The sequence below is a fragment of the Tamandua tetradactyla genome, chromosome 25 (assembly GCF_023851605.1).
Source record: "Tamandua tetradactyla isolate mTamTet1 chromosome 25, mTamTet1.pri, whole genome shotgun sequence".
Taxonomy (NCBI): Eukaryota; Metazoa; Chordata; class Mammalia; order Pilosa; family Myrmecophagidae; genus Tamandua; species Tamandua tetradactyla.
This window is the reverse complement of record NC_135351.1, coordinates 42,869,301-42,887,514: the sequence shown is the minus strand read 5'-3', so window position 1 is coordinate 42,887,514 and position 18,214 is coordinate 42,869,301. Positions and strand designations below refer to the sequence as shown.

Genomic DNA, 18,214 nt, shown 5'->3' with positions numbered 1-18,214 from the left:
TTTGACAATTCCCCCCCCCCTTCCCTTGGGATAGAGGCTGGGGGGCGGGGGGAGAGGGCAGGGAAATTTGCATTTGCTCTGTCCTCTTTTGGTGAAATCTGTGTTGCCCAAGACCTCCCTGGGGGTGGGGGTTGTGTGCCGAGTTGGTAGCGCGTTGGGTGCTGCAGTGGAGGGGTCCGGGAAAGAGCCCTGGGCACCCGCATCCCACCCTTGGCCCTCAGTGGCCCATGAGTGCAGCTGTGGGCGTGGCTGAGCCTCCAGAGCCCGGGACCTGGATGGAGCGCTGGTTGCCGTGGAGATGGGGCTGAGCCCTCGGGCGTCCCCTGCGCGGCTTCCTGATTGCTGACAGCCAGGCATCACTCAAGCCAGGGCAGCCTTTGATGCTGGCCAGTGGATGTGGGGCAGTGACGGGCACGGAGGGACCTCCATTGCCAGAGGAGCCAGGTTATCTACTTGTCCAGGCCCACAGGGAGAGGGGGAGAGGGGGCCGTGAATCAGGCTTCCCTATTCACTCTGGATGTCAAACATCCCAGGAATGGATTAAATATTAACCCGAATGGGATGAAGAAATGCCACGTCAGGCCCAGGCGGGGTGCAGGGTTCAGGGCTCTGCGCATTTTGTGCTGTTTGAAAATGAATAAATTTCATTCTTGCACATGTTTATGCTGAAGCTGCTTGGTCAACCTTGTGACATATGCTTGTGCAAGCATGTAGAACCTCATACAACAGGAAATGATAAGTTTTTATCTTGTGTCTGGCTTTATATGCTTGCAAAACTCCCTGGAGGGAATTGTACTGCACGGGCTGTTTTGACTGAGGCTTTGAAAATATATGTAGCTTCAAGAAAGCTTGGACGAAAGAGGCCTCCCTCTCTTCCTGGCAAATGCCCCGATAGCAAGCATAGCCATTTGTCATTGCTCCAAACCCTTAAAATTATACTCAAAATTAGGGTCATGTGTTTCAAAATTTTTCATTTCTCAGTTGATGAGCAGGCGTGAAAACACCCAAATATCTCTGAATAGCAAATGCTGTTTCCATGGGGACTTCTTCAGTGATCCTTTTTACTTCCATTTCCATAAATCAGATGAGTTTACAATGACTTTGCCTGGCTTCTCGGCATTGAATAATTGGTTTGGCTTAATGAGGTACAAAAGTGTTGGCCACTCAATTGTTAAAAAGTAATAAATATGAGCTTTTTTATATTACCATGTGATTATTTCTAAGTGAAGGCAGTTCAAGAGAGGTCCACATAAATATGTAAAAATGCTTAATGACACCATCTGTCTTACTTTCCTCTTGTGGCTGTAAAATATTACTGGAAGCTTAGTTGGTTAAATCACTAAGTTCAAGCCAAGCAATACAAATGTATCATCTCACAGTTCTGGAAATCAGAGTCCTAAAATCAAGGCCTTGTCAGGCTGCTTCCTCCTGGGGGCTGCAGGAGAGAATCTGTCTCCTGGTCTCTTCTAGCTTCTAGGGGCCGCCTGTGTTCCTTGGCTTGTAGCCTCTTCCTGGCACCATTCTGACCTCTGGTTCTATTGTCCCATCTCCTCTGACTCTGGCCCTCCTGCCTCCCTCCTCTAAGGACCGCTGCGATTGCATTGGGCCCACCAAAGTAACACAGGATGATCACCCATCTCTTAATCACATCTGCAAAGTCCCTTTTGTCTTGTGCCAACTTGGTCAGGTTGTGGTGTCCAGTTGTTGGGTCATCAAGCACTGGCCTGGTTGTTACTGTGAGGTTATCTTGTGGGTTGAAATCATCAGTCAGTTGATCGCATCTATGATTACATGTACAATCAACAAGGGAGACTGCCTTTGAAAGTGAGAAATGTCTTACCCAGCCTAAAAGGGAGAACTGAGTATTTCAGCAGTTAAAAGGGAGAATTCCCATCTCTATTTGAGCCAGCCTGCTTCTCCTGGGGAACAACCCAACAAAACCATCAGAGTTCCCAGCTTGCAACATGCCCTATGGAATTTGGACTTGCTAATTCTCATGGTCATTGAGCCAATTCCTCTAACACGTCTCATCATATTTACATAATACATCTAGCCTGTTGTTTCTGTTTCTCTGGTGAACCCTAATTAATACATCATGGAAGATGAGATGTTAACAGGTTTTGAGGGGTAGGATGTGGACATCTTTGGGGGTCATTGTCTCCTGTCCACCACATATTCAGTCTGAACTATGCACCCCAAAAGTTCATTCCAGTCCAGGCTTTCTGCACATGGCCCTCATTTCTTGGTGCCTCCGTGTTCCATCCTCAGTGAGACCACCAATTTCTGGGCCACCTTCTTGTTACTCAGTCTTCCTTTCTTCCTCAAGTCAGTCTAGACTCCAGGATCCAGCCCTCCAGTTATTCCCTTGCATATACGCTTGACTCTCCCTTGTTGGCCCTCCTCCTCTAAACCAATGTCGCAGTGTGTCTGACCTGCCTAGCATGCAGGGAGGACCATTGCCTCCTCCGTCCTCTGGGAGGAGCCCCCACAAGGGCCCTGGCTATCCCCTCCAACCTCTCCTGGGTCTCACTGTGGCCCTGAATGCCTTTTCTGTCTCCAGTCCCCACCAGTGGTTCCAGGGCTCTGTGCAAACTCCAACTCTGTCCTCTGGCTTCTTACTCTCTGCAGGTGATTTTTGAGGGGAAATTCACAGCTATCACAGCTGTCACAATGTCCCTGAGCCTTATCCTTTGTCCCACAAGGTCCTTGGACATGCATCCCTTTCTCCTTCTCCCCTGTGTTAGTGGGAGAGGTCTTCCCTCCAATTCTGGCAAGCCCAGAATTGTCACCCACCAGGTATGTCGGTGTCCCCTCTTTGCCTTGGTTCTGGAAAGCAAAGTTCACAATGGACATGGCTTTCTGTAGCTGCTGTCTCTGTGTCTTCACCATTCACTACCTCCTCAGTCCACTGGGGTCTAGATTCTGTCCCTACAAATCCAGGGAAGCAGCCGTAGATCCCTGTACTGAAAAATCCCAACTCATCATCCAGACCCACCTCAGCCAGGTCTTCTTCCAGGTTTTCTGTCTAAGGAGATGGTGGGTCATTGTTTGAACGCATTCTCAATGGTGTTCTCTCCACTACCACAGAGCATACCAGCCACTGGACCTGTAGATCCAATATCATCAACAAATATGCTTTATGCATTCTAGTGTACATGCTAATGTATATTTGTTGGCTTTTATTAAAGGAATTTATTAAGTTATAAGTTTACAATTCTAAGGCCATACAAATGTCCAAACTAAGGCATCCAGAGAAAGATGTCTTGACACAAGAAAGGCTGATCTGGTAAGGCATGTGACTGGTGTCTGTGGGTTTTTGGCTTCTAATTTCAACAGCTTCCTTGGGGGCATTTTCTTTCTGTATCTCCAAATGTCTCTGTGTTTGATCTGAGCTTTTTCCAAAATGGAAAGGACTCTTAAAGGACCCCAGTAAGTGGATTAAGACTCACCTTCAATGGGCAGAGACACATCTCTATGGAAACCTAATCAAAAGGTCCCGCCCACAGTTGGGTGGGTCACATCTCCATGGAAACAACTTAATAAAAAAGATACCACCCTACAATATTGAATCAGAATTAAAGAATATGGCTTTTTTGGACATGCTAATAGTTTATATAAATATATATATAAACATATATATATATATATATATACTTGTTCTCACATCTTCTCTATTATAGGAACAGCTGTTCCCCCAAACTTTCTTACCTTTCTTTTATAGCTTTTTGCTACATTTAATTATTTATGCCATCTGTTTGTGTGTGTATTTGTGGTTTAATAGGGGAGTCTAGCCTTTTCTCTTTATAAATAGTTATTTATTTGTAGTAGCACCACTTATTGAAAAATTTGTCATACCCTTATTGATTCAAAATGCTGTCTTTGTTATTTCCTAGGCCTTTTCCTGGTCTCGCTACCTAGTTCACTGCTTTTTCTAATATTTTGCTTTGATAATGTGTTTTAAAAGCAAAAAATATGCTTTAATTATTTGTCCTTTGCAAAATTTTCTCAGTTGTTTTTAATCTATTTGTTCCTCAGTTAAATTAAACACATACCTTTGGCAACTGTAGATTGGGATCATTTTAAACGTAAGTTCTATGGAGGAAGGACTTTCCACCATGATAGTTGAAACTCCATGAGCCAGGGAGTCAACATGGAGACTCCACTAGCTGTGTTCTCTATTGGATTCCCTTATGCTTTCAGGAATTTAGCATATAAACATAGGGTGGGGTCTTCATGAGATGACTTGGGACTGAATTGTTAAAATCACAATCTTTTTTTTTGTAAATTTTAAGTGTACTTTTGCCCATCTTCTTTTTGACCTTTCACAATGACTTCACATTGTGTGTGTGTTTTGCAATGTGCAGGATACTGTTACTTGGGTTTTCCTTTGTGATCTAATGTGAAAATCGGTTCCTTTTAATATGTGAATTAAGCCCATCTATATTTATTGATATAATATATATGTTTGACTGGAGTTCTTTCATATTTTTTAATATGTGTTGTGTTTCCTATATAATCACATTTATTAACTGAAATTTTCTCCTTTAGGTTGTAATTTTTAATACTTTAAGATGATATAAGTTTATACACACTTATTGACTATGAAATTATATACTTTTAATTTCTGTAAATGAATTAAGTCTTAGGAACAACCTAGAAATGTCTCTTCTTTTAGATGGGGGCTGGGCCTTTCGAAGTAGTCAACAGGAGCCATCAGGCTACTTAGGAAGAGGTTGTAGACAAGAAAAAAGAAAGAGAGAAAGAATGTATGGGCATGTGTGAGTGTGGGATTCTGCCTTGGGTGCATGAATGTGAACATGTGCATGTGTGTAAGAGAATGTATGTGTGTGTGTGTGTGTGAGAGAGAGAGGGATTTCTAGTGTTTCTCACATTACATTACAATGAAAAGTTAATAGTTTGTATAGTAAATGTTTTTTATTCCTTGTTGATCTATATTAATATGACAATTGACACCCATATTTTATATGAAGTTACATTTTCTAATTTAAAAACTTCCTATTGTCTACTTTAAGAATAATATGGGAGAGCATGATGGCAGAGTAGAGTGGTGTGGAATTTAGTTCATTCTCTAGAGCTGCTAGTAAATAGCCGGCAACTATCTGGAACAACTGTTTGGGGCGACTCACATGACCAGACACACATCGTACACCAGTCTGGAACGGGTGGAGTGGCTGAGATCGTAGAGCAGAACTGTAAGTTGCCCAAGCTGTGGAGGCTGGTGCCCCTCCCCCCCTGGTGCAGCAGTCTATCTTGGAGTCATTTTCCCATGGGAAGGAGAAGCAGTCTCTCGTAGGAGCAAGGGAAGGTAGTTCAACTAAGCTCTCACTGTGGTTTTAATTAACAAATTCAGACTGCTGAAATACAAGCTAAAATTGGAGCAAGCGCAAAAGGAAACTGGAGGTTTCTCCCCAGCAGACAGGAGGTTGGGCTGATGGAAAAAAAAGAGAGGTTTTTGGAGTTAGCTGAGCTCAGATTACTGGAAAAGAGATGAGCCAAAAGAAAAGAGGCACATAGAGCCAGGTACCAACTCCAGTTCTTGATTGGCAAACCCTGGGGCTGGGGTCCAGCTCTGAAATGGGACCATTTCTTGTTTTCTTTGTTTTCTCTTTTCTTTTTCTGTCTTTCTTTTTTTTTCTTCACTTTTTAGCTGCCCATTAAATAAAGCTAGAGGCATTTTCAGGTTTCAGCACTGTCCCAGGCAAGGGCAGAATTAAGGTACATCAGAGAGACAAAGTAACTAGTCAGATGAAGGAGATAATTCCCTAAAGGGTTCCTCTTCCCCCAAGACAAGGTGCTACTCTGGGCCCAGCTCAAGTTGTGGCACTCATTCAGAGAATTCAGGCCCAGGGGCTGGAAAACAGAAACAGCTTAGGTTCCCCTTCTGCCTTAGCCTCTATCTCAGCCACACTACTGGCAGGGACAGGGTCTGCTGAGAATTAAAGGCACCAATTATGCTGGTGGGGAGTCGTGGGCTGACAAGAACCACTCACTGGGTAGGATAAGAAAAGCACAGAGTCTAGTGCTCCACAGGAAAGTCAGACAACCTGCTAGCTCTCATGCTCAGGGAAACTTGATACAGATTACACCCTCCTCCTGAGACCTGGGCCTGCCTGGTCTGGGAAAATATGAATGGGGCCAATCCTATCCAGGAGGGCTAGAACCAGAAAAGCAGGAAATGAAAAATTCTGATCAGTTAAACAGAAGCTATGCTAGAGGTCTAAAATAATTTGAACTGAATGTCAAAGACCAGATAAAGTACAAAGCCAACCCACAAAATCCCTAGGAAAAAGAGAGAAAATAACCTCCAGAATAAACTAATCAAGGAAATCAGATGCCAAGACACTAGCAAAAAATCACAAGTCATACTAGGAAGAACAAGGATATGATCCAGTGAAAGGAACAAGCTAACACTTCAAATGAAACACAGGAGTTGGAACAACTAATTAAAGATGTTCAAACAAATCTTCTAAATCAAGTTAAAAACCAGGTCAAAAAGTTGAAGGGAGATATGGCAAAAGAGATTAATGATATTAAGAAGACATTGGATGACCATAAAGAACTCAAAAGCTTGAAAAAAATGGCAGGACTTATGGGACTGAAAGGCACAATAGAAGAGATGAAAAACATAATGGCGACCTGAAGCAGCAGATCTGAAGAAGCAGAAGGAAGGATTAGTGAATTAGAAGACAGCACATCTGAAATCCTACACACTAAAGACAGATAGGGAAAGAATGGAAAAATATGAGCAGGGTCTCAAAGAACTGAATGACAACGTGAAGTGCATGAATATATGTGTTATAGATGTCCCAGAAGGAGAAGAGAAGTGAAAAGGGGCAGAAAGAATAAAGGAGGAAATAATCACTGAAAATTCCAACTCTGAAAGACAAAATTACAGATCCAAGAAGCACAGCAAATCCCAAATAAAATATATCTTAACAGAGCTATACCAAGACATTAACAAATCAGATTCTCAAATATCGAAGTCAAAGAGGAAATTTTTAAAACAGCAAGAGAAAAGCAATCCACCACATACAAGGGAAGCTTCATAAGACTATGTGTAGATTTCTCAGCAGAAACCACTGAGATGAGGTGGTGGTGGTATGATATATTTCAGCATTAAGAACTACCTATTTAATAAGCCAAGCTCTCAGTCTTGGGACTTTCTCTCATGAAATTTCTTCCTGAACAGGAGAATCTAAGCCTACTTATAATCATGCTTAAGAGTCACCCTTTGACAATTTTTTTTGCTGCACAGATGTGACCTTTCTCTTTAAGCCAGCTCTGCAAATAAACTCTCTACCTGCCCCTATGAGCGCTATGAATCCCAGAGGTGTGAGTCTCCCTGGCAAAGTGGGACATAACTCCCAGGCATGTGCCTGGCCTTGGCACCATAGTTATGAAAAAGCCTTCCTGACCAAAAGGGGGCAAACAAATGAAGTAAAGTAAAGTTTCAGAGGCGAAAATATTTCAAATAAACACAAAAGGTCATTCTGGAGGTTATTCTTATGTATCATATAGATATCCCTTTTTAGTTTTTATTGTATTAAAATAGCTAGGAGGAAATAGTTGAAACTGTTGAACTGTAATCCAGTAGCCTTGATTCTTGGTGATGAGTGCATGACCACATAGCTTTTACGGCGTGACTGTGTGATTATGAAAACCTTGTGACTGTCACTCTGTTTATCAAATGTATGCGCAGATGAGTAAGAAAATAAAGACAATAAATAAATAAATCCTAGGTGGGGATAAGGGGCATGGGATGTTTTGGGTATTCTTTGTCTTTTACTTTTTTTTCTTTTTTTGGAGTAATGAAAATGTTCTAATGTTGAGTGTGGTGATGAATGCAGCACTACGTGATGATGCTGTGAACCACTGGTTGAATGTTTTAGCTGATTATATGGTATGTGAATATATCTCAATACAATCGCATTCAAAATAATTATGGTCTTAATAGAAATAATGGATTAGATAAAATAGACTTAAATAAGATAGATTTAATATATTAACTTAAATCTATTAAAGACTTAATAGCTTAGCTTTTAAAAAATTATTCCTTATGGACTTATCATAAAGAAACATAAGTTTTAAACCAGAAAACTATAGGAAAGAATCAGGTCCAGAAAACCCATCTCCAGCAGGTAACAGAAACCGAACAAGAGCCGAGAGACCAGTGTCATTGGGATTTGGAGATGCACCAGGCCGGGTCTGATTGGGGTTCTACTGGTCTTCACTGGAGTTCCAGTTGGCATCTGGGAGAGGTCTCGTGGGGCTGAGCCAGGAGAGGCACGTGCCTGCAGGGCTTGGCCAGCGGGATGTCCTTATGCCCAACGGTGCCTGCCAGAGGCCCTGGGGCCATCCCAGCCCCAGGATGTCAGGCTCGTCTCTTCCCCCTGCAGGGCCACCCGCACGACCACCCACACGGTCACCCGCATGGTCACTCACATGGCCACCTGCATGGTCACTCACATGGCCACCCGCATGGTCACTCACATGGTCACCCGCATGGTCACTCACATGGCCACTTGCATGGTCACTCACATGCACCTGCATGGTCACTCACATGGCCACCTGCATGGTCACTCACATGCACCTGCATGGTCACTCACATGGCCACCTGCATGGTCACTCACATGCACCTGCATGGTCACTCACATGGCCACCTGCATGGTCACTCACATGGTCACCCGCATGGTCACTCACATGCACCTGCATGGTCACTCACATGGCCACCTGCATGGTCACTCACATGGTCACCCGCATGGTCACTCACATGGCCACCCGCATGGTCACTCACATGGCCACTTGCATGGTCACTCACATGCACCTGCATGGTCACTCACATGGCCACCTGCATGGTCACTCACATGCACCTGCATGGTCACTCACATGGTCACCCGCATGGTCACTCACATGGTCACCTGCACGACCACCCACACGGTCACCCGCATGGTCACTCGCATGCACCTGCATGGTCACTCACATGGCCACCCGCATGGTCACTCACATGGCCACTTGCATGGTCACTCACATGCACCTGCATGGTCACTCACATGGCCACCTGCATGGTCACTCACATGCACCTGCATGGTCACTCACATGGCCACCTGCATGGTCACTCACATGCACCTGCATGGTCACTCACATGGTCACCCGCATGGTCACTCACATGGTCACCTGCATGGTCACTCACATGCACCTGCATGGTCACTCACATGGCCACCTGCATGGTCACTCACATGGCCACCCGCATGGTCACTCACATGGCCACCTGCATGGTCACTCACATGCACCTGCATGGTCACTCACATGGCCACCTGCATGGTCACTCACATGGTCACCTGCACGACCACCCACACGGTCACCCGCACGACCACCCACACGGTCACCCGCATGGTCACTCACATGCACCTGCATGGTCACTCACATGGTCACCCGCATGGTCACTCACATGGTCACCTGCACGACCACCCACACGGTCACCCGCATGGTCACTCGCATGCACCTGCATGGTCACTCACATGCACCTGCATGGCTGTGGCCCAGGCCTGTCCTTCCTCTGCCCCACGGTCAGCATGGTTCCGAACAAGAAACACACTTACATTTCATTCTTCCTTGATTAACTGGAGCTACAACTCCCTTGTAGAAATAAAAACCAAAGACTAAGTTTAGCTTGAAAATAAAGGAAAAAGAAAAAAGATGCTACTGCCAATAACGAAGCTGGAAAGAATGCTTTGGAACATAGGCAGGTGAGTTATTTGGACAGTTGTTCTGTGCTTTACATGTATATATTATCGTCAATATATATAAATGAAAGCATGTCCCTCTTCGGGCAGGGCATGGAGGTTAAAACCCCTGCCTCCTATAAGGCCTCCTCTGCGCCCTGCTGAGGCCAGGGGTCCTGCTCCTCCTTGGCGCCCCGCCCAGGTCTTCCCACTAGACGCAGTTCTCATTCCAGCTTCGGCTTCTCCTTCTCCTCTTGCATACCTGGAAACACAGGCAAAGCACTCCGTTTAAGCATCGGCAACGGAGCTGGGTGCCAAAGCTGCTTGACAGCCTGACCTCCCACTGCGCCCCGCGCCTGTTGCCCACGGCTGGGTGGGCTTGGCAGCAACGGGGGCCTCCGAGAGGTGGAGGCAGAGGGCAGGGGTATTCACAGAACCAGAGAGGGGAAAACCAGACAACTGAAAATGTTTGCAAGAAATGGAAGTTCATTTCCCTCCCCAAAGCAGAAGGAAGCAGTAGCAATGCCGGGTGAGAGACCCTCGGTGGCAGGTGGGGAGAGATGCTGAAAGACCCAAGATAGATCCAGGCGGGCCCACGGGCTGCGCTTGGATGTGGCCTGGGGGGGCGGGGGGGCTGAGAGCTGGTGGGCAGTAGGGCAGGGGGCCAGGCCCCCACCTTTCTCCCCACTCCTGCTGCCTCCCCAACCCTGAGCATTTGGGTGTTCTCACTTCCGGTCGTACAATGTTTAACGTGAACAAGACTGGTCAGCTCAGAGTCTCTGGAATTGGGATTCAGCGGGGATTTTTCCTAGCTGAAGAACAGAAATCTTTTATTGCATTCCAAGAAACTGAATAAAACCACTGAAGTCACGTCTTTTTAAAAGGGGCACATGCTTAACTGATTTCTGAGCCTGTTCTTAGGGCTCGTTTTCCTGTTTCACTCCACATGGCCCCTTCTAAGCCACTTCCCGAGTGTCTGGTCTCCGCACACGGGCACTGGAAATGACCAGCTGGTCGCCATGCAGGTGGGGCGGGCACTGGGGGCTCATAACCCTTCTGGGGCCCCTTAGTGAAGGGGAGCAGGCAGCACAGACGGAGCAGAGCCTCCTTTTCAGCTCTGGGACGCACCGCGACCTGACACCCACAGAGCCTGGACAAGTGCAGGACATGGGGCCGTTTAAGCCCATTACAGATACAAGGGGTGCTCAGTGCAGGGCTCCATCTTCTTGGGGGACACTCAGGACCTGAGACCATGCACGATGGACTCAGCCCTTCCTGACACACATGCACACACACGTATGCACACACGTGCACACACACACACACACAGAACTCTCCATCCGCAGTCTTGAGCCCTGCAGCCAGCAGAGCCAGCCTGTGCCGTGTCCAGGGAAGGGTCATAGCACCTTCGGAGGCCGACTGCGTCTCCCCAGTTCCTCGGGTCCAGGAGAGGACAGAGTGTGCAGTGCTGCCAGGTCTTAAGGTATTGGACAGGACGCTGGATACCTGGAGTTTTATATGAAACCTCCCAATTTTTGGATGTTGGGTCAAAGCCAGAAACCCATGTAGGCCTGTCTAACCGTTTCTCGGCTAGTGACATTTGGGAGAGGCCATCATTCTGTGACCCCTGGGGTAGATGAGGGGGATGCCTGCTTGGCACCAAACTTCTGCCTCTGGATTTAACCAATGGCTGGGTACAAATGAAATGAATGTCTATTCCTTTTATAATGTTGGTCAACCTCCACTCGGGTTACTTAAGAGAATGACTCAGACAAATTAAATTCCACAGATAGCCCACCATACCTTAGTTCACTATTCATGTTTAACTGTTCATTCAAGGCTGCTAAAAAAGCAGTCTCTATTGTTCCAGGTTGGGTTTTTCCCTCTCCTGGTTTTCAGGTCATCATCTACAGAAATGGCAGGAAAATAGCCAAATAGCTGTGGGAATTAAGCACACAGAGGGGACTCAGGCAGCCTAAGTTCTTCCTAAATTACACAGATTGGACATATTACCATGTATTCAGATACTCCGGCCTTTCTCCCCAGAAACTGAAAAAGGCTCACATTTCACACTCAAAATATTTCTGTGGTTAACTAAATACTTTAAAAGTTAACTAATAGTGGAAACTCACTGTTCTCACTGAACTGAGAGGAAAATCATTAAAAGATTGATTTCTGGTCCCCCAAGGTGTGATGCTTTTTCTAATGAGCATATATTCCAATCAAACCAGCAGCTGAAAAAACGCTCGCATTCCCCTGGGCCACTGCACATGGTGCGTACAACCCCAGCCGGTCGAGGCACAAAGCAGGCTGATCCCTTAAGCATGCAAAGAACGAGCTTTATTTGCCGCTGCAATGGAGCTCCCAGCTCGGTCGGGTCCTCCCGGAGTGGGGGGCAGCGTCCACTGACCGGTGAGGTCTGGGACATGGTGACCGTGGCAACAGAGATGCCCTGAGTCCTCGACCATCTTGCCTTTGCAGGCATTTTCATGTGGGACTCAAATCGCTACACAGCTGTGTGGTGGCTGTTCCACCTTCCAGAGCGAGAGCTTTAGTCTACACACACCCTGGACAGGTTTGCCCCGCTGGGGTAAGTAAGATTATGTGCCCTGCCAAGACGGGGGCTCTGCCATGAACAGAAACAAAAGAGAAATCAAATCAGAGGTTAAGCATATTTCTGAGCAAGGAAGCAGCGCGTTTGCTGCTGACCTGATGGACGCCTCTCTGCAGTGCGTGGCTCTCGCTGGGCGGTGGCCAGGCCGCCAGGTGACGGCTTAGCACGCCGCTCTCAGGGCCACTCCGATGAGACTCTTGGCCACCCTTGATCACTTACCTCTTTATTTCGCCGTTGCGAAGGCAGCCTCTTGTTCATCGTGAGCCCTGCCTGCTTTCCTTTCTGGTCATGCTGCATTTCTCCCTCTCCATCTCACAGCCATGCTTCTTTCCCCTCGGCTCACCGGGGCTGGCCGGCTCTGAGGGGCAGGGCCAGAGCAGGCCATGCGGGGACACCGGCAGCTCTGCGCGGAGCTCCTCGTGAGCCACCCCCGGCAGGGGAATGTGCCCCGTCTCCACGCCCGCCCCGAGGCCCGAATGCTCTTGGCTCGCGTCCCCTGGCCATACTCACTTCTCTGCGTGTCCCAGATGTAGTTGTTCAGAAGCTCCCCCAGCAGGTACAGGAAGTTCATCAACACGGTTGTCCACCCAAAGAAGAGGATCCTGGCCCCGGGGCCGATGTGCTCCAGGAAGGGGTACACCCACATCCCCGTCACGTGGTGCACCCAGCACACCCTGCAGGGAAGGGGGGAAGCGGTCAGCTGCTCGTCCCCCCCGACGCACGGGCGCGCGCTCCGGGCTCTGGTGGGCGGCCTCCCCCGCTGGTTCGGCGCCTCGACAGCAGCTCGGCGGTCGGCCAGCTCGCCCCACCTCACTTTGGCTTTTTACCGATGGGTCCAGAGAGCTCCCGAATGGCCTGGACTCAGATCTCCCTCAGGCCGGCACCCCAGGTCCCCAGGCAGCCTGAGACCGGACCCCTAAACCGCGGTCTTTATTCAGAATTTCCAGCTTTCCCACGACCGCTCTTTATTCGTCCCCGGAGCAGAGCCACATCCTCCCTGCATTGTATCCAGTGGCCCTGCGTCCCTGTCCCGGCTCCTCCAACCAGTGGGTCCCCAGCCTGTCCTTCATGATCCTTGCCAGTCCGGCTCGGGTATCTGGAACCGTGGTCCTTTTAGTGCCCCCTACAACCTCTCCTCAACCTCTTCTTTCCCTGGTGGGAAACGGAGCAGCAGGCAACAGCCCCAAACCAGGCCCAGTGCCCGGGAGAGCGCGGGAATGCTGCCCTCAGGGTGCCCACTGCACTGGCCGGTCTGCCGCCCTGGCTGAGGCCCCCCTTTCCCACTCCCACCTCTGGATCCTACACGGCTTTCTTTTTCTATGCTATATGCTTATATACTTAATTGCAAATATTCCATTTGTGTCCCAGGGACGTTTTGGTTCAATGGGAACAATAGCGTTGATCACCACTGTTCCCCCCGCAACAAAAAATGTTTAGTTAGAACACTTGCTCCATCTGCTTGGCCCTGACCTGACAGCTAACTGCTGTTTTCCAGAACATTCTTGGGTTCATTACTTTATCAAATATTGTCAACTTTGAAGACAAAATAAAATGCAACTTTTTGCACAGGGAATAGAAATTACTTTTCTTAATATTTACGTGTGTTCGGGTCTTTTTTCTTATCACCCGTGGCTTCACAGCTTGTGATAAATGGGATCTTGGGAGGGGGACAAAATATTATTTCTTAATACATAAAGCGTGGGTATAGCTATAGGTACAGAATACACAAACAGACATAAAGCATTCCTGCAGCATTAAAGCTTTGTGGGGGGGCGGCTAGGGGACAGAGCCTCTGCGGGCTCCGGGCAGGCAGGATGCAGCCACAACAGGAGAGTTGAGAAGCATCGCCTGCTGGGAAGAGGAACCCAAAGGCCCATCCAGGCCAACCCGAGTGCCCGTTCCAATTGGAAGATGTCCATCAAAAAACGCGGCCAAGCGCCTCAAGATTTACAAAAACTTCTGAAGTATTTATGAGCATCAGCAGAGATTAAACTGTCAGAACGAAGCTGTGGGTTTGCAACAGCACGTGCTGCGGGTCCATACATTGGTGTAGTTTTAGCCTCCTCATCTTGCCTAACTGGAGGTGGTGGCACCACGAGGGGTTTATCGAGCTCCGTCAGACGTGCAGTGCCCCTCAAATCGAAGCCCAGGGTAATGTGCGGTGCCCCCCAAATCGAAGCCCAGGGTAACGTGTGGTACCCCCCAAATCAAAGCCGAGGAAGCTGTCATTGGCTTTGCTATCAACTTGCACAATTAAAATCAGACTCACTACGGACGTGTCAGTTGCCGTCCACACGGAGTGCTCCTGGCAGGAGGAAGCCTTCTGCAGCCTTGGGGTGTCTGTGCTGGCGGCCACCCCTCCTCAGACACCACCTGCTGAGCCTCGGCTTGGGTGCGCCCATCCACAGGGCAGTGGAGATGCTGCGACAGGCCCGGCCCCACGCCTCTCCACCTGTCGTCGCCACTGGAGCCCCCAAACCTCGATTCCACACCCAGCTGCCCCTGGACGGCCCTTCGTACGTCGAAGGGGCATGTTCAGTCCTGCTCTCCCAGGGTGTCCTCTCACGCCGCCACCCCGTGGGAGCACACGTCTCCCACATCTTCCCTTTCTCCATTAAATGCTTTGAATTCATGCAACCCTCCGGGGACAGGCAGGTGGCAAACGGGTGGGGGTGGTGAGCTTTGATTCTTTTTGTCCTCCCAGCGCATGACCGTCCATTCCTCGATCTAGTAGCTCTGCCTTCCGAGCACACCCAGCCACCTCCTTCTCCCCATTATCCAGGCCCCAGCCACCAGCACAGCTCCACCGCATGCTGCTGAGCCCCCCCAGTGCCTCTGCACTTTGCCCTGCCCCCACCCTATGGTCTGCCACCCACAGGGCAGCCTGAGTGAAGGATGAAGGATGCTGGGTCCTGATGTGATGCTCTCGTCTGCTCTCCACTGGGGTAAAGCCAAAACGCGACATGGGGCTTCCAGCCGTGCAAAGTCCATGGCGCCCCTCACAGAACCACTTCTCCCGGCCCCTCCAGCCTCACCTCAGCCCCTTGCTTCTCACTTTCTCCCACCTGGCACCCATGCAGTTCCTGAGTGGACCCCTTTCTTTCTGCCCCACCCCTTGGGCTAATGAGAAGATCTAATTAAGCTCTAGCCATCCTTTATATCCTGGCTCAACTGTGATACCGTCACCACTGACTCTGGAAAGTTCTCCCTGATCCTCCAGCTCAGATTTTATAGGTGCTAATGAAACCATGGCTCTCTGATATTTAAGCCCTGTTTTATTAGTATCTGTGCTGGTTTGAAAGGCTGTAAGGACCCTAGAAAAGCCATGTTTTAATCAAAATTCCATTTTGTAATGGCAGAATAAACCCTATTCAATACTGTATGTTTAAATCTGTAATTAGATCATCTCCCTGGAGATGTATCCAAATCAAGAGTGGTTGTTGAGCTGGGTTAAGGGAGATATGTCTCCACCCATCTGGGTGGGTCTTGATTGGTTTACCGGAGTGCTATGAAAGAGGAAACATTTTGGAGAGTGAAGGAGATTCGGAGAGAGCAGAGAATGCTGCAGCACCACGAAGCAGAGAGTCCACCAGCCAGCGACCTTTGGAGATAAAGAAGAAAAACACCTCCCAGGGAGCTTCATGAAACAGGAAGCCAGGAGACAAAGTAGTAGATGACGCCATGTTCATCATGTGCCCTTCCAGATGAGAGAGGAACCCTGACTGTTTGACATGTGCCTTCTCACTTGAGAGAGAAGCCCTGATCTTCATTGGCCTTCTTGAACCAAGGTATCTTTCCCTGGATGCCTTTGATTGGACATTTCTATAGACTTGTTTTAATTGGAACATTTTCTCAGCCTTAGAATTGTAAACGAGCAACTTATTAAATTCCCCTCTTTAAAAGCCATTCTGTTTCTGGTATATTGCATTCTGGCAGCTAGCAAACTAGAACAGTATCTAACTTTGAATGGTATCTTTACTTGAAGGTATGTTTCTCTCGCTCTAGAGTATAAGTTCTGTGCAGAGGGACTGTGCCTGTTTTTATTTCTCATTTCATCTTTTGCACTTACCACAATGCCTGCCGCATAGTAAGAGAACAAATGAATGAATGAATGAAGCACTTAAGCTGTGATGGCAAGGATGAGTAGAAATTAGCTGAGCCAAGTTGGGAGGAAAGAACCTTCTAGCCCAAAGGAATAGCATGCTCAATGGCCTGAAGGCAAGGAATTGCTCTCCGGTGGTCGAGAAGAAAATTCTCATCGAGGTCAAGGGAAAGAAGGCACGAGGGTAGGAGGAAATGCAATTATGGGTGGTTTTCTAAGCCATAAGAAGAACTGTAGGCTTTACCCTAGCATGGACAATAGGACATGTGTGAACAAACCTGAGAAGATTGGATGGACCTGAAACCAACTGTATCAGAAATGGTGGTCATCTCTGCAATGTGGACATTAGGAAGAAAAAGCAGTGGCTGGAATTAAGAGAAATTTAGACCCACATCTGCCAAACTGCAGGTCACAAGCAGTGGTCAGCGCTGGAGACAGCTCATATCAGGTCACAGGAGCTGGTTGCTAAATTGGTTGGCAGCTTGAAATCAACCTCGGTGGGAATATTTACACTGGGGCCATTGGCAAAAGCCACACATCAGCACCACCCTCTCCCTGCCCCCTAGGAGAGCCGGTTGTTACACTTTACCAGCAGTGCACTGGTTACAAGCATTAAAAACAAAACAAAGCAAAACGGAATAGAGCAGAATAAAAAATAGAAAATATCAGAATTAATATGAAGGTAAAAGTCATTTTGTGAAACTTGTATTTCAGTTATGCGCATGTGTGACAGGCTGACGGGGCCATGAGTCGTTTCTGAGTTAGGAAATAGACCTAAGAGAATTGAGACGAGGTAAGGATGAATCACGATTCCTAGCTGGATAACCCTGCTTGGAGCATGCTGCCTGGGCGGAGACAGGGGTGCTGGAAGGGAGCTGGTTTGAGGCTGACGAGGGCATTTGGACAAGCTGGGTTTGTGGTGTCTGGGAGATTTCCACGTGGAGAAGTCCCGAAGACCATTTGCTCCCTAGTTTTGGACTGAAGAGAAAGGACTAATGTGGCAATACAGAGTTTGGGTTCATTGGCCAAAAAAAAAAGAAAGAAAAAATGGTGGGAAAATCGGGAGAGGCTGAGTTCACCCTGGAAGAGTCTAGGGCAGGAAGGAAGCCCTAAAAAGATCGAGGTTTAAGGGGTGGCCAGAGAGGGGTATTGATAAAAAGACCAAGAGGGGGGCTTGGTGACATGGCAGAAGGCTTCTGTCTTCCTGTGATGTCTTCAAGCCCAGGACAAGCCATTCAAGGAGAGAGACGACACCCGTTACCACCTTACCTTGAGCATTGAGAATAAGGAGAAAATGGGCGTTCCAGGTCCAAAGTGGGAGCAAGACACTTTTCTGATTCCAAGGGGAGTTGGTTTCATTCAAATCTACTTTGGATGTTGACTGGGTGTGAATGATAAATAGCAAGTGCAGGAAAACTGCCCTTAACCAGCTCGCTGGGCTTATGCTGTGTGGCCGAATTGCATCCTACCCCACAGGCCATGAGCTGCGGGGGACACAGAGCCCTGAGGGGCTGCAGGCAGCAAGGCAGCCCATCGCCCTCTTTTCTGGCTGTCACCCCTATTTATCTTGGATAGACAGCGTCCACCCTACCTCTCCTGGCACCGCGGTTCTTAAGATTATTTTACAGAGGATGTAAAAATTGCTTTACTGCTCCCACGGGGTTAGGGAGCTGGGGATCAGGCGGCGCTGGGGGGACACAGACTCACATGCACAAAGCGCCACTGCCAGGTCCCCTGCACACATGCTGACGGGCG

General features: G+C 48.1%; 1 protein-coding gene and 1 long non-coding RNA gene across 3 annotated transcripts in view; both read right to left on the bottom strand.

The window, feature by feature from the left end:
* Positions 1–340: 340 nt before the first annotated feature.
* Positions 341–9,385, bottom strand: LOC143668807 (uncharacterized). Its single transcript, XR_013168558.1, has 3 exons — positions 9,336–9,385; positions 8,566–9,147; positions 341–8,471 (listed from the first exon to the last, which is right to left on the bottom strand). It is a non-coding gene; the product is annotated as an uncharacterized LOC143668807 (long non-coding RNA).
* A 366-nt stretch (positions 9,386–9,751) lies between these two features.
* AIG1 (androgen induced 1) overlaps positions 9,752–18,214 on the bottom strand; it is a 202,173-nt gene continuing 193,710 nt past the window's right edge. For both annotated transcript variants that reach the window (XM_077143350.1, XM_077143351.1), the window contains 2 exons: positions 12,868–13,031; positions 9,752–10,005 (listed from right to left, as the gene is read on the bottom strand). In XM_077143350.1, coding sequence (XP_076999465.1) covers positions 9,816–10,005; positions 12,868–13,031 — 354 coding nt within the window. In that variant the 3' untranslated portion in view covers positions 9,752–9,815. The remainder of the gene's footprint in view (positions 10,006–12,867; positions 13,032–18,214) is intronic.